Source organism: Pipistrellus kuhlii, unplaced genomic scaffold, assembly GCF_014108245.1.
Source record: "Pipistrellus kuhlii isolate mPipKuh1 unplaced genomic scaffold, mPipKuh1.p scaffold_m20_p_1, whole genome shotgun sequence".
Classification (NCBI taxonomy): Eukaryota; Metazoa; Chordata; class Mammalia; order Chiroptera; family Vespertilionidae; genus Pipistrellus; species Pipistrellus kuhlii.
Genome location: NW_023425404.1, coordinates 27058240 through 27074469, shown reverse-complemented (window position 1 = coordinate 27074469; position 16230 = coordinate 27058240). Strand labels below are relative to the sequence as shown.

Here is a 16230-nt window from a genome sequence, read left to right as displayed (position 1 = left end):
TTCTCCAGGCATGTGCCATCCAGATGGGAGAGGATGCTGTGTCCTTGTTAACATTAAATAGAAATGGAAAACAATTCATCCTGGCAATTACCATCTCGCTATCCTTCTTTTACTTCCTGTCCCTAGAACTTAACCACCTCCGGTTACCACCTGCTTCTAGCTCTACTTCAATAGGGAAAAAAATGCTCACTCAAAAGAGATGGGCTGGGAAAAAAAAAAGAGAAAGGATTCCAGAGAAAAGGACATAGTTTTACCTTTAAAATAATGACTCATTTTATTTTTTCTTTTTAATATGTAGTTATAAATATATTTTGTCAAAATATATGATCAATATTGTCAAAACATTTGCACATAAAGTCATAAATAAGGTCAAGGTGAATGTTTAGGTTTTTTTCCTCTTTTTTTTTTTTTTTTTTTTTTAAGATAAAAGTCCAGCTATAAGGAAGCAGTCTGTGTAGGGTGTGGGTGAGTGGATGGTAATGTGTGTGTGTGTGTGTGTGTGTGTGTGTGTGTCTCCAAGGACTGCTGATCTCAGCGGCACCCACATCCCTCTACGACCATCTCCTGATAATTTTTCAGTACCACCTTGTCATACTCATCCAGGTACAGCATGGAGATGGCACTCAGTTCAGTGGGCACACAACAGGCTTTGGGGATACTGGAATTGACAGAGTTGACCAGGGTCTGCACAATGGCGTGGTTGGTTGAGTTGAGGTGGTCAGCCAGTGGAAAGGGACAGTCCCCGTGGCAGTAGAAGGCCTGGTAGCCTGGTGGGGCCACAATCCAGTCATTCCAGCCCACGTCACTGAAGTCCACGTAGAGCGAGTGGCGTCGGCAGTTCTTATTCTTCTTCCGGGCCCGCTGTGGGTGATGCTTGGGGCTACGCTTGGCCCTTCTCCGTCGGGTCAAGGCGTGTCCCCGGCCATCGTGGCCAAAGGTGACCAGGAGTGGCCGGAGCTGGGCCCAATCCCCACTCCCTTGAGGTAACGATCGGCTAATCCTGACATGCTGGCCCTGGTGGGTCCGTGTCTGGTGGAGGTGAGTCACCTCAATGGCCAGCCCATAGTTTGGCTGCTTCTCCTGGGTCCAGCGAAGGACTGCAGGGCTCACATCAAAAGCTTCCCACCGCGTCACATTGTGGTGGACCAGTCTCGTGTCCAGTAGTCGTGTGATGAGGTGCCCAGACACTGGTTCTGCCGGGGGCTTCATAACCTCATAAATGTTTATTCTGTGGAAGCCCTGCTCCCAGTCAGGGCCCTGGTCCACCTGCTCCCGGAAAAGCCGGAGTTCTGCGGACGAGATCACCTCGTTCTCTGGGATGCTGCTGAGGTTAAAGAGGAAACGAAAAGCAGAGTTTTCGCTGGTCCCTGGGATGTTCTCCAGATGTTCTAGGCACAAGGGAAGGGAAAGAAAAAGAAAAATGGGAAGAAAAAAAAAAAGCACATGAATTGTCTGAGCGATTGAAAAGTCAAGAAACAGTTAAGGGTTTGGGTGGTGAGTGGTGAATTCTGCTTATGTGGGGGGAGTAAGTATATCTTCTAAGCTGAAGAAGCAGACAAATGGGGCAGGCTAGCAAACTCGGAGAGACATAGCTAGCATTCGGCAAGCACCAAAGACAAAGTATCTCCCGACCTCCTTTATATGTCTAATAATTTCCATGTGTCAACTCCTTACTCCACCACCACCAAGACTCCCCCTCGAAGGCCCTCTTGGCTTTGTGTACATGGCTTGCTTTACAAGTGGTTGTAAAGAAAAAGAGGGTCCCCCAGAGCAGGGGCAGGAGGAAACATGCCCACAGCCACCCTCTCCCTCTGCTTCCATTCTGGAGTATGTTACTAAACATTTCCCCAGCGATCTTGGAAACACAGAGCATGCCTTGTTGATCATGTTACAGAGGGGAAAATAAATTCCAACGCAGTAATGATGCTGGTGGATTAATAACTCAGATTTACTTTGGAAAAGAAACATCCGCTAGGAAACATTCAGATCAGATTACAAGGCCCCTATTGAATAAACCTGACAAACACACAGCTGTAACATTAAATGCAGGAGGTGCTTTGGAGAAAGAAAAAAAAAGAAGAAAACGGGCATAAAACCTGGCAGAGGAGGCTTTGATATAGCAAAAACACACCTCGGAGGCTAAGCCCACGTCTGAGTGGTGTCCTTCCCCTTCCCTCGGCCCCTCCCCTCTATCTCCGAAAAATAAATTTAGCCACAGCCCTGGAAATTCTTGGAGGTAGGCAGCCCCATTCCCCAGCCTCCGGGATTGGGGGCTTTGATGTAACCTGAACCGTTCTCCCCCAGGGCTCCCAGGGCGCCAGCAGCCAACCCTACCCGCCCTCCCCCGCCCAGACTCCGGGCAGGGACCGACCTTCGTGGTGGAAGCTCCTCACGGTGTTGGCCCGACTAGCGGGACGTTCTGGGTACTCCAGGGCGATGCTGCTGTGGATCTGCTCTTCCTCCTCCTCCTCCCCAGACTGGAGCCGGTAAAGATCCCGCATGTACTCCGGGATGACGGCGCTCTTGCTAGGCTGCGGGCGGCGGCGCAGCCCGAACATCTGCAGAAGGGTAGCCTCGAAGTCCCGCAGGAGCTCATGGCTCTGCCCTGAGCGGCGTCCTCCCGCGTGGCTCTGAATCTCGGCGACTTTTTTCTTCCCCGTCTCAGGTATCAAACTAGCATGGCTCGCGCCTCCTAGCAGGACTTGGCATAATAAAACGACCATCAGCATTCGGTTACCAGGAATCATGGTGTCTCTGGGGAGGGGGAGGAGGCGGAAGGTTAAAGAATAAATAAACACCAATAACTGGAGAGAAACAGAGATGTCTCTGCATATGCATATAAGGGCGAGAGATAGAGGGGGGTCAGGATGGAAAGCGGGTCAGAGAGATCAAGTTTGTGTCTTCTCCCTCACACCCCCCTCCTCCCTCCATCACCAGCTGCAGCCACGCAAGGCCCGAACGTAGGAATTGCCCTGTAATTACTTGGTCTAACTTGTTTACAGTCAAATAACCCCAAATCAGATAGCCTCCATCCTGTTAATCTTTTTTTGTCCCAGCTGCTATCTGAGCCATGATCTCAGCTTGGCTTCTTCAAGGATAAACAGTTAACATTGAGGGGGTAAAAAAAAAAAAAAGAGGGGTGGGGGAGGGAGAATTAAAATGCCATTGCTCTCCAGTCCACTTCAGACCTCCAGCCTCTCCCCCTCTTCCTCCACCCCCACCGTCTTCCTCCGCCCTCCCAGCCCAACTTCCACCCCTTCCAGCTGGTTCCAAGCAGGAGGGAAGGAAAGCAGGGAAGCAGGGGAAAGACACTGGACCGCGGGGTCCAGAGGCTGAGGCCGAGAACGTGGTCTGGGGGCTGACAAAGTGGCTCGCAGGTTGTGTTTTACTGGGGCTGATGAGTTTGAAATGCCCAGCAAAAAGCACCGGAGCGTGCCCGCTCGCTTACTCCCAGGGAAGGGGCGGTGGGGGCGAGGGATTGGTCCCAGAAGCGACCTCAGACGTTTGACAAGCAGCTGGGAACGCAACACGGGGCATCGGTCACTCCCCTCCCCCCAACACACACACACACACACACACACACACACACACACACACACACTCAGGCAAGTGGGAAGGGGGGTGGCTGATGAGCCCATAAGGTACAACCCCGCGACGCGGACTTGCATCTCTTTAGCCCCCTCTCGCTCCGCTTTCCTGCAGCGCACCCGGCCTGAGAGCGCGGCGGGAGCAGGCAGCACTGCACGGAGACACGCGCGTCCGGAGCGCCGCGGCTGCCCGGCCGGGGAGGAGGCGACAGCGCTGCCCGAAAGCGGAGGGTGGGCTCTGGGAGGAAGGTCCGACGGGAGGGACCCGGGGCGAGCAGGGGTGGATGGAGAGGGCAGGCAGAGTGACTCCCGGGGAAAGGGAAGGAAGAGGTGTCTACTCACTGACAGAAAACAAGGCATATAATAACAGTCCATGATTCTCGACAGCCAATCTGGAGACAAACTTGCTGGAAAGGCTCAGCGGAGCTGCTGCCGCGCGTGGCTCTGGATGGCACTACGGAATGGCTCCTGAAATGAATATTTGAATATAATGAGACTCTGGCGCAGACGGGCTCGGTATTTCTTCCAGCCTCTCGGGGTCACGTGGATGCCGAGGCCCCGCCCCACGCTCGGAGGGGCCCACCCTCCCCGCGGCGGGCGGGCGGCGAAAGGGCCCGGCGAACCCCGGCGCGGCCCCGCCCCCCCGGCGGAGGCCAGCCTCCCAGCCTCCAGCCCCGGCTTCCCGCGGCCGGGGAGGAGCTGGGGCTGCGATCCGCGGAGGAGCCCTCCGCAGGTACCCCGGGGCCAGAGCGCGGAGGACGCGGGGGTCCTCGCCTCTCCCCGCGGCGCTCGGGACGTCCCGCCGCGGGGCCCTACTAGCGCCAAGCGGCCTGAAGCCGCAGGATCTGGGGCGCACTGTAGGGGCTGCGCCGTTCAGCATATGAACCGGGCTCCAGTGGGGCCGGGGACGGGGGCGGCGGAGCCTCAGCCTCTCCAAGCCTCAGCGCCGAGGACACGGGTCCGTGCGCGCGTCCCCCGCCTCGTCCTCCCCAGAGTGCCCGCGAGGCCACTATCGCTCCCAGCGACAGGCAGTGACCCGAGGGCGAACGCCTGCCGGCTGCGCCGACCAACCGGGCAGCCTTTGCAGCTCCCAACCGGGCAGCCTTCGCAGCTCCCGGCCGCAAACAAGCTGCTGACCGAGTCCCGCACGGGGCGGAGCGGGGAGGTGGCGGCGGACGGCGATCGACGTGGGAAAGCGGGGAGGGAGCGGCCGCGAAGCTGTTTTCTCTGGTTCCTTTACCGGGAGGCTCTCCGCACTGCGTCCCCCGGAGCAGAGGATAAATCCTCGCAGAAGGCGGCCGGCCGGGCCCTTCGGGGCGGAGGCGGACTCCCGCGGAGGCGTCGCCGCGGGGAGAGGGCGCATCCCCCCCAAGTTTCAGGTCTGAGTGTCGCCGAGGTTTTACCACTCCCAGCCCGATGCAGAAAGGAAATCCCACCACGTTCCCAGGAGTCGGAGTCCAGAAAACCGTGAACTGCTCTCGGCCTGCGCTCGACCTCTGTGTCTCCGTCTCTCTCTCTCCCTGCCTTATTTTTTAAACCACCACTCCTCCCCCCCGCCCCCACCCCGGCCAACCCCCGCTACTTCCTCCCCCCACCCCCTTCCTCCTTTGCACCAGCTGCACAGTCGCAGCAAATATTTCTTGAGGAATTTACCAGCCCACAGCTCCAGGAGTCGCTGGGATGTCCCAACGAACTGGAGATGCTGCACGCGTGGGTCGCTCAGCGGCTCAGCGAGGGGCCTTTTCCAAAACCTGACCCCGCGCAAACCTGCGTCCGCGTGGGCCCGCTCCGGGGTCCGAGCCGCAGGGCTCCCGCTCAAAACCTCCCTCCCCGCACCTCGCCTCTCCCTCCAAAGTCTGACCCCAGCTCCAGCCTTGGGTCGGTGCAGAGACTGGGGGCTCAGGTTGGCCCCCCCCCTCCCCCCACGACCTTGGGTTTCTTCTCAGGGGCACTCCAGGGAAGCCTTTAGGAAGAGGAGAGAGACATCAAGCGCTGAGTCCTCCCCCCCACCCCCACCCCTCGGGGCCGAGGCTGCCCGGCGCCGCCCGACGCGGAGGCCGGGGTGCGGAGGCCACGGGCGCCCCTGCGGGACCGTCTCCGCCGGGAAGAGCCGCGCTGGTTCTGGAGCGGCTTTAGGTCCTCCCGTCGCCGCGCCGCCGCCGGGGCGGACTGCGAAAGGGCTGGGGAGGGCAAAGGGGTTTTTCTTTTCTCCTTTTCTTTTTTTCTTTCTTTTCGTCGAGACGCCAGGAACCCTTTTTTTAAAAAAGCCCTGTGGGAGGAGTTCCAGAAATAGGAGAAGCAGACGGAGAAGGGACGGTCCTGCAGGGGCGAAGGGGCAGGGGTAGGGGCCGGCGCCCGGAACCCCCGGACGATCCCAGGGTGGCGGCGGGAGCGCTCGGCGCGCTCACACGCAAAGGCTGGTTGTATTTCCATTTCGGGTTCAGCAAGTGGGATGCATCGCTAATTTCGTTCTCCCCCTTTCTCACCCCCCCAAAAAAATTTTTTTAATTAAAAAAGATAAAAGCCGAAAGGAACTTCCATCTTCTGAATTTTCTTGGAGAGTAGGGATGCAACTCCAGGCGACCGTCCTATACCTCCCTGCCGGAGTCTTCTCCCCACACCAGTTCCGACGCCACTTCTGTTTACCAACTCCCTGTCTTTGGGGCTTTTCGCGTCTCACAAAGCCTTGAGCCCACATCAGAGGTGCCCGGGAGGCCGCAGGCCCAGCTCGGGCCGGGAGGGTCCGCGGGGACTGGAGATTCCGGGGACCTGTGCCCGGCGGCTCTGCGCGGGGAGAGGAGCCCTGGAGAGCCGCGCGTCTGCGTGCCGCCCGCCCGCGCCTCCCTCTAGAGCACGGATACCCGGGAAGCCTCGTCCCCGGAGCGCCTGGCACCCTGGCCATCGAGACCCTCTCCGATGACACCGTGGTGGCGAGGCAAGCCCCCGATCTTGGCTCGTGGAGGAGGCGCGTCTGGCCGCCGTCATCCGCCAGATCTCCCGGGCTTCCTCGGGCGGGATGGCCCCGGTCGGCGGACACTCCCCTCTGCGCAGCCCCGCACCGCAGCACCAACCCAGCTAGGTGCTCTGCCTCCACCTGGCCGTCCCCGCACTCTCTCCTGACTTCGGAGCCAATCCTCCTTCCTCTCCTGGCCCTGCCCGTCGAGGGTAGACTGATGTTTGCTATCCCCCCTCCAGACCTCGCGGCCTCCCCCACGACCCTCAAGGACAGGCTTCTCTTCTTCCCCAAACCCACTAAGGTGGAAATAGCCCGGGTTTGCGCAGACGGTGGCCTGGGCAGAGGCAGGAGTGTCTTTCAGTGCCAGCATCCCTAAGTATAGCACAAGCTTTTGCGGGGAGCACCTTTGGCTGCGACCACAGCCGGAATCCCGCGCTTCCTCCTCCGCAACCCCCCACCTCAAGGATGCGCCCCGGCCCCCTCTGTCCGGCCCGCCTCGCCAGGCAGCCTTGCTCACCATAGATCCCTGCAGGAGCGGGCTCGCCAGCAGCAGCTTCTAGGCACCTCTGAACGGCCGCAGTGGACTTAGGCGAGGGCCGAGGACTGGGGTGCAGCAGGCTCGACGGGAATCCCATGAGGGAGAGAAGCCAAGTACACAGCGCGCGGAGCGGCAGCGGCGTCTAAGGCTCCTGTCCCTGGGCTGGGATGCCACTCACCTACCTAGCTTCCGGGCCGGGCTCCGCACTCCTTCTCTCCCTCCCTCCCTCCTGCTCTGCCCTCTGGCATCTTCTCCTTCCTCCCCTTTCCCTCAGTCTTTCTTTCTTTCCGTCCTCCTCCTCCCCGGCAGCCCCTCCCTTCTTCCCTCCTCCCTCGCCGGCCTCCCTCTCTGGGATGGGAGCCCCGCCCACATCCTCCCCTCCAGCCGCCGGGCCTCGCCTTGCCTCGCCTCGCAGGCCGGTCCCGGAAGCTGGGCAGCGCTGGAGTCCGCAGCTGCCTCTGGGCTGGGGCTCAGCTGCCTGCAGCTCTGCGAAGCGGGGCCGGGACTCACCTGGGGACCACGTGCGTAGGTACTAGAAAGCATGCACCGACTAGTCGCAGTACCTTCCAAAAATACCCATGGGAGTCTGGGCTTCCCTGAGTTTAGAGTAACTGCTGCCCAAACTGATGATTAAAACATTGAGTAATCACCGTTTACCCCGAGTAATTAGAGATAATGAAACACCTCTAAAATCAGGTTATGGAGAAAGGAGCTGTTGGATTGGTTTAAAGGGTGGCCTTCCATAAACTGTTAAAGGATTTCCAAAGGTTGAGAAACAGGCTGTGCACAGAGCTGTGTGCCAGAGAGAGAGGTATTTCTTTGGCTATTAAAAAGGTGGCGTTCCTTCCAAAACAGTTTTTTTAAGTTCTTCTTGTGGAAAGCCTTGGGGATGACCCTTAGAAAGACAACCCCAATCAACAGTCCACCAGGCCTCACCATGTGGAGGGCAGAGATGGCTTGGAGACTGACTGGGGCCACCTTTTTTTTACAACTAGAAAAGTCTGTTTATAACTCAGAAGCCCTCTAAGAACCTCCATAGCAGTTATTTTTGTTGTTATTGTTGTTATGTTGGTTTTTGCATGGCACCTAGGAATCCTTACCCTCCATAAACTGACCTTCTGAGTGGGTAACAACCACAGAAGCAACAACCGTTTTGGCCACAGGGGAGACAAAGAAGACCCTTTGGTTTGTTCTTTAGAGGAAGAAGGGGGATGAGGCGTGGGCCCTTTCCTACAAGAAAGTGCTAGTAATCATATTAGCAGGGAGGTGGAATGTGTGGCTTTAAAACCTCCCCAAACAAACAGGAGCTAATTTCACACAGTGCCTCTGATGGAGCAGCGGGGGAGATATCAGCACCATCTCCCTGTCCTACAAACATGAGAGGGGAAGAACAGCCAGGCTAAAGGGGACTTGCCTAGATCCCTGAAGTGAATCCTGACCTCTGCTCTGGAGTCCTGAGCTAATGCCACCCTGTGGGGCTGAGAGCCACAGCCCTGAGCTCCAGGTAACCAGGCCTGTGCTGGAGGACTGAGCATTTCCTGTCCTGGTTTTCTTTTCCTGGCATAGACGTGACACTTCACTGTTGCAGCAAACCATTTAGGTCTTGACTTAAACAGATACTTGTCCAGAGTAGCTTTTCTATAACAAACGTTACAGTTACACACCTTCCATATTTAGAAAACAGGAATTACGGAGGATAGGAAATACACGAGATCAGACAAACAACTGTGAGAGCAGGGCCACAGCATCCTGCCATCTTTTCCAAGTTGGGCCTGTGAGGCCATTTAGCCCAATGATGCATCAAACAACAGAAACAAGCTGAATAGTTTTGGGCAAGTCCTTTAATTCCTACGGGCCTCATTTTTCTCATTTGCAGAATGAAAGCATTAGGCCAGATAATTTCCATGCCCCCTTTCAATTTGGATATAATTTAATTTCTTAATTGAGATTTTATTAAACATCTACCTTCTTTTATTTTAAATCACTTTGAGCCTACCTCCTCTAAGAACCTCTGATTAGACAGGGCAGGGCAATACCACCAGCCTGAAAGGATGACTGACAGTATCCCTCCAGCTTCCAACATAATCAAAATTACATTAATTATTATTAATAACAACACAAAATTAAAACCCCATTAAATCGTTACCTAATGTCCATCCCGGGGCATTAGGCAGTGTGTTTCTTCAGCACACTGACTGGAGTAGACAGATTCAAATGTTCCCTGAGCCCCCTCACCAATCACTATTGTTTGAATTATTAACAAAATATGTTCCTTAATATTTCAACTCAAAAACAATAGGAATATGCTGTGATTAAAAAGCAGGGCTTTATTTTATTCTAAGACAACAGATAATTGTTGGGTTTTTTTAAAATTCAAATGTGTTTGGATGACAGCTATTTCCTCATTTTATTGAAACCCAGACAATAAAATAGCCAGCCAGGAGTCCAGGAGTTTCTAATAAAGCCACTTGACATTCCTTGGTTAGATCCTGATGTGAGTCTTTACACACCTGGTGGGAGAACTAGGGTCCAGATCTCGATGGTACAACTTTATGTCTAGTCCATATTTGAGATCGGTGCATACCACCTAGTATAAACTCCTTTTACTTGCTCCTCTTATCCTTTCTCTCATGCCAAAGAACAAATTATTTGTTGGTTAGAGAGCTTACACCAGTCAGAGTTGGTGAGGACAAATATCCAGTCTTTTCTCAGCTCAAGCTTTTTGTGAGTTGTGGTATGTTTATACAACACTAGAGGCCCAGTGCATGAAAATTCATGCACTGGAGGGGGGTCCCTCAGCCCAGCCTGGCCCCTCTCACAGTCTGGGAGCCCTCAGGGGCAGGAGGCACCCCAGCAATCAAGGGAGCACATGCCTTGGCCGACGCTGGTTACCTGAGCCTCAGGTGGCCCTGTGAGGATGGGCAGCCACCATTCGAGGCTTGCCTAAACCTTGGGTTAGCTCTGGGAGGCTGGGCAGACACCATCCAAGGCTTGCCTGTGCCTTGGGCTGGCCCTGGGGGATTAGGGGGCTGAGGGGCCTGGAGGACTCCAAAGGCAGGTGCACGGAGCAGCCAGGCCCATCTCCATCTTGTGGCTGTGGGTGCCGCCATCTTTGAGGGCACGGCAGTCAATTAGCATATTTCCTCCTTATTGGCTGTGGGCACCACCACCTTTGAGGGTGGGGTGATCAATTAGCATATTTCCTCCTTATTGGCTGTGGACACCGCCATCTTTGTGATGGCATGAGGGTCAATTAGCATATTCCCTTTTTATTAGATAAGATAGTATAGATGAACTAAATGAAACTGTACCCTTAATGCATATAGAGTAGGAGGATAAATCCACCATATATTTTAAAAGCAACTATCTCCTCTGTTGCTACTCTGAATGATGGGCATTTGTTTGTTTTTTTCTAGGGACCATTAAGAGAGAGTAGCTGGACAGCAAGCCTGCAGGACAGACTTTCTCCAGGTATGTTCTGAGGGCCATATGCTTCAGAATAAGGTTGGATGTTCTGATAAAATACAGATTTCCTGGCCCTGCCTGCCTGAGATCTGGCCTCAGAAATTTATGTATTTCATAATGTTTCCTGATGATTCTGAGCACAATAAAGCTCAAGCACTACTATTTTAAACGTTATTTCACTTATATTTTCAGGCCTGATAGATAGCATTAAAAGGCTGATACCAGACATTACCAATAAGCAAGGAATATGCTTGACTTGTGCTTTGCAAATTGTTATGGTAATTGCAGAATTACTATACCCAGAACACATGAAATAGGTCTTTACAAATGACAAGATTTCTAATCCTGTAGAGGTAGTAGCCTTTGCTTCTAGGTCTTTGATTAAGAATAATATCAGATCTTCAAACCTTCTTTGCCAGTTAAGTGACTGTGGAAGCTATGTAAGGGTACTTTGAAAGAACTCTGAGCACCATTGCTGACTTTTGAAAAGCAGTAAGATAGATAAAACTGGAATTGGAATTATAAGGTATCTCAGAAACTGCCCAGGACCACTCATTTTTCTCTTACTAATATTTACCATTAGTTATATATCTGCTGTCTAGCCATCACAACACCCCTCCTAAAGTCTCTGTTCCAAAGATGAGAATCTGAAATTTAGGGAGGCCATATGAGTTGTTCAAGGTCACAGAGCTAAAAGATAATAGACTGAAAATTTAGACCAGGTCAGTTGGTCTCTCTGCCTCTGCAGGTCAAGAGTTGGGATTTCAGAGGACTGCATCCCCTTGGCCACAGTTTCTGATTAAATAATGCTTGTCCTGGAGGCTTTTCCCAAGGCCAAGGTACCAGCTGGCACCCCATTGTTACAGCCTGCTATTCCAGAGAATTTTGGGATATCTACCCAGTTCTTAGAAGAACACAATCAAGACCTAGAAACCACCTTTGGATCTAATTACAAAGCCCACCATAGGGCAAGACTTGGTGGGACCTTCTCCAATCTTGACAAAGAAGCTGTTTATCTCTCCTGGGTATCAGTTTCCTTACTGTACCTGTAGACTGTGAAGATTGACCAGGCTCCTTACAGGTCTTCCTTAAGGCCCAAGACTGAGAATAAACGTATCTACTAGTTAAAATCATGGTCAAATAGCTTAAACTTCAGAGTAACTGGTTTCCCCACTTATAATCAGAGAATAAAAATGTCTATTTCATAATGGTCTTATAAGCATTAAATGAATTAATGTAATAAAATGGCAGGACATAAGTGCTCAGTAAATATCAGTTCTTCTTTGCCAAGAAAATGATTACATGAGCAGAGTAGGCGAAGAGTTACTTTGATATTGAATTTTATTTACAGTTAGTGATAAACTTTTTATAGGAGGGGGTTATATCTTGCATTTATCTTGCAGTCAGTGCTGCACATATCTCTGTGTTGATTGAATGAAGGCTGTTTACGTGAATTAGCATTCACTGAATTAACACTCAGCGGGATTTGTCTACATAGATCTGATCCAAGAACATATCTCTGCCAAGATAGCTAGTAACTGACAACATGACAGCCATAACTACTTGAGAACAAGGAAATAATGGACTAGATGTTATATCCAAAGCATTGTCCATCTCTGATTTTTCTGATGCCTAGCACTTCTGTCCTTAAACAGTTGTTCTCTATCCTTCTTGCTGAAATGTAAACCCATTCCCCTTTCTCTCATCTGAAGAAGAAACTTATACCAGATTGCAAAGTTCTCCTTCAAACATTTGAGACTGCTGCCAATCCTTGATACACCTCACTCAAAGCTAAGTAATACTGGATTCTCGCAGGGGTCCTCAAACTTTTTAAAGTGGGGGCCAGATCACGGTCCCTCAGAGAGCTGGAGGGCTGGACTATATGAACTACTAATTCCTACTGTAACACCTCCGCTGCGCTCACTGCCCAAAAAACCTGGCGGGCCGGATCAGACTCCTCTGCGGGCCGCATGTGGCCCGCGGGCCGTAGTTTGAAGACGCCAATACTACTTCAGTTCCCCATGTCTTAAATTGTTGTCTCACTACTCTCAGATATGGTTCTTTTTTATTTTATTTTTAAATCCTTCAAAACAGACCATCAAAAAATGGATGGATAACTCTAATCAGAACTCAGAGAGATTAGACAGATAAGAAGACTGCTTTTATGTTTTAACATGTTTAACATATGGATGGCAGACAGGACACAGCTATTGAAATCCCACCCTTTCTAAGGAAGGGTTATCCCAAAGAGGATGGGATCAGCGCACAATGGCACAATGAAGGAGAGTTGGCTTCTTCCTGTTTTAGCCTTCTTCTGCTAAAAATGGTCAATGGCACCAACCCGATTCTACAGAAGGCATGCCATTTGGAAACAGGTTGTTATAGAATGGATGGAGAAGGTTCAGACTGCAATGTCTTGTTCTCAGCACACTCATCCTTCACATTCTCTTTCTCTCCCTGTTGTGCCTGGACAGTATGACCTGGATAAAAGTGCACTGCCACTATGGGGGTGAGTTTTGGGAGCAGCAGATTCTATATGGACATCAGGCTGTACCACATGAGTTGTGGTTTCCCAGCCAAATGTCAATGGGACGACACAATCTAACATTCTCCCCTCAATTCATGCTCACAGCTTCCTAGTCTTTTGCAAGGAAACCTTTGTCTGAAAGGGGCACGTGACCCAAGAAATTTTAATTGTATAAATAAAACTTGGATGTTTTTACAAATAGTCTAAATATTTCACGTCCTTGAGTTAGGTGGGGGGAAGAGTTATCTTCAAGAATACGTGTATATTATTTGTAATCCCCTCAGGGATTATGTACGAGTATAGATGTAATGAACACTCAAAATGCTCGCAATGTTCATTTTGTGAAAATCCATCAAGTTGTACACATGAGATCTTTGTACTTTCCTCTTCATGTTATATTTCAATACAAATTGCTAATATGCGTTTGAAATGATTTTTTAAAGTTATATTCTTTGACCATCCCTTAAGCCCACCAGGAAGAGACAATGTTTCTAGTCACCCCAGGTAACCAAGGGGTTGCACAGGGTAAAACTAGGAGATTTTAGTCCGATGGTGGCCACCACACCAATGAAACCGGCCCATGGCTTCAGGGAAGCCACTCCGGGGCCACAAAAACAAACAAACAAACAAACAAACAACAACAAAAAACAGTTGCACCAATTAAGGCCTTGCCACCAGGGACCAGAGGAACCCATGGTGGAGACCAAGATGCCCAAGGTGCTCAGCATTTCTCCCAAGCCAGGGGAGGGCAGGGACGCTGGGCCAGCAAAGAAGTGCCTAGAAGCTTTGTACTCATCATTCCCCCTCCTTGCCTTTGACTGAGAAGCTCAGACTGGGCTCTGCAAAGAGTCAGACCCTGAGGGGAAAGGCAGGCATCTCAGACAAGCATTTTTAAAGACAGAAATGCTCTAAGCCCAACAGAGAGGTAACAGCTTCAAAGGAATAAGCTTCACCCTCAGATTCTGGGAGCCCTGGGCTTGGAGGAGGGGCTGCAGCGCGGATAGTAATAGAGGAAACAGGAGTCAGACAGGGCGCCTCTCCTGATGCCTCACCAAAGCCCAGTCCACGAAGAGACCGGTCTTCAGTGCGGCTTAGCCCCTTTTGAGGCCTTACGTCCCCAGGGCCAGACTCAGAGATTACACAAATTCAAACTCCAAAGGAGTCAGAGGAACCGACGAAAGGTGTCCAGGGGCTGAGCTGCAAGGAAAGAAAGCGCGAGATGGCTGAGGGGTTGCAGGAACCCGCGGACCCACGTTGGCTGAGCAGCAGGACGCATGGTGCGCTCACCTCCCGCAGGCAGATGCAGAAGGAGGTGCGGACATCCAGGACTCCCCAGGCACCGCTGTCCCTTCCCATGGCAGATACGTGGCAGGCGGGGGACCGGAGCTTCGCCAGGCCCAGGCCCCCCACCCCCCTCCTTGCTGGCGGGCTGGCGGGCTCCCCTGGCCGGTGCGTTACCCCCTCGCCCTCTCGGGTCCCACGCGGGGCTGGGCTTCACTGCGTGCTTCCCTGACGCCCCGGGGTGCCACCCGGAGAGGCCCGGGAAGCCGCAGCACCCTCTCCTCGGGCGCTCTTCGCGCGCCCCCGCGGCGACGCCCCATTAAGGGGCCCCAAGTGTGGGCGCGGGGTGGGTGTGGGTCACCCCTCCCGCCTGGCACAGCCGCCCACGCGCTCCCCGCAGCCGCGCAGCCCGGGCCGCCTCCGCAGCGGCTGGCCGCAGGCTCTCGCTATTTTTAGCTGGGCGCTGCGCCCTCCTACCTGCAGGAGCTCGCCCCGCTCTCAGACTCGTTTTGCAGGATTTGTGCCCCAGGTGGCTCATCTGACCCACACTGAACAAACAGCAGGCGCCAGGACAATGGGGCGAGCCGAGCACAGAATGGACAGAGGCTCCTGGGATGCCCAGAGGTCTCATCTCTTTCTCTGTCTACCTGGACGTGGAAACTCGGGGGGCCCTTCCTGGAGGAGGAGGAAGAGAAGGTAGAGAAGGGGGCCCTAAAGTGCTCCTGGGACAATTTGCTCCTGGTCCTTGCATTATCTCCCCCCACCCCAACCTGCCACACACACACACACACACACACACACACACACACACACACACAACACATACCCTTGGATATGATGGAACACAGAGTACAGAAGTCCCGGTTATAATCGCAGAAAATTAAATTTAAATATGGACAGTATTTGTTAAGCTTCCTTCCCTAGCTAACCACCCCCTCCACTGCCCGTTCGTCTTCTGCCATGTTTTCCCCATCAAGGGAGGAAAAGAGGGTGTCTCCACCAGTGTCTGAGCTCCTGGGATCTGCTGTTTCTACTTGCCAAGCCCAGCAGTGGTACCTGCAGGTTTATGCAACAGCAGGGAGTGAGGTTTTCAGGCTAGGAAGAGGGGGAGCAGGGACCTCGCCTGGAGAAGGCCATCAGTCCTGTGAGGTGTCTGGTGGGGGGGGGAGGGGCTCAGACAGAGGGCCAGCCGATCACTGCAAACAACCTTCCCTCAGGCAGGTTGCAGATGGAACCTAACAAGGACACTTCTTTATTTGGCACAAAGAGACAGCAGGTTGGATGTTGAAGTCTTTGTCTCAGAATTCGTGTCTGTTCCTTTTCCACTTCCTACACTTTAGGGTTGCAACTCCAGGTAATGGATAAATATACCTGTTTGTGCCACTTCTGCCTCTGACTAGTTTTTTAGCCAGAAGCCCAGGAGTTTGGATAATATGGATTTATTTCCCCACCTGTAGGGAGAATCCAGGGGGAGAAAAATGAGCCTAGAAACTGAAGGACTAAAAACTAAGTCATAAGGGTAATTTAAAGTGAGTGCTGCCTTCCTTTATTGTATTTGAATTAAATGCTAATCTTTTTTTTTTCTTTTTTTTTCTTTTTTTAATGAGGGATTCTTAAGCTTGCTATGTGGCCTCATTAAAGATCTCTACACAGATTTCAGGGGGTCTGTGAAAACCACAATATGTATGCATACAATTTGGGGAATACATATAAAAGTGCATGGAGATGGGGAATCATTTTACCAAATTCTCAAAGGGATTTAGGACCTAGAAAAGGTTGGGAAACCTCCAGAATATGGTACATGTGTTACATCTTTCTTGTTGGGATAATGCCTCCAAGCTGCAGACAAGCAAACCTTGGTTTGGTGGCACAGAGC

The 16230-nt window shown here is 52.4% G+C and overlaps 1 protein-coding gene across 5 annotated transcripts; it reads right to left on the bottom strand.

Moving 5' to 3' along the window:
- Positions 1 to 255: 255 nt before the first annotated feature.
- BMP4 (bone morphogenetic protein 4) lies at positions 256 to 7397 on the bottom strand. 5 transcript variants are annotated; one of them, XM_036436334.2, is made up of 4 exons: positions 7264 to 7397; positions 3930 to 4055; positions 2372 to 2754; positions 256 to 1388 (listed from the first exon to the last, which is right to left on the bottom strand). In XM_036436334.2, the coding sequence occupies exons 3-4, from the start codon at positions 2745 to 2747 to the stop codon at positions 532 to 534; spliced, it is 1233 nt and encodes a 410-aa protein (XP_036292227.1). In that variant the 5' UTR covers positions 2748 to 2754; positions 3930 to 4055; positions 7264 to 7397; the 3' UTR covers positions 256 to 531. The 5 variants fall into 5 exon arrangements, with proteins under 5 accessions (XP_036292227.1, XP_036292219.1, XP_045436490.1 ...); XM_036436326.2 differs by having other exon boundaries at positions 7061 to 7363; XM_045580534.1 differs by having other exon boundaries at positions 2372 to 2701; positions 7061 to 7363.
- Positions 7398 to 16230: the final 8833 nt, after the last annotated feature.

Coding starts and splice junctions, on each gene's coding strand:
- BMP4 (XM_036436334.2), bottom strand. CDS start 2,747: ATGATTCCTGGTAACCGAATGCTGATGGTCGTTTTATTATGCCAAGTC. Junction 1,389..2,371: donor GAGGAGCTTCCACCACGAAG/GTCGGTCCCTGC, acceptor CCTTGTGCCTAG/AACATCTGGAGAACATCCCA.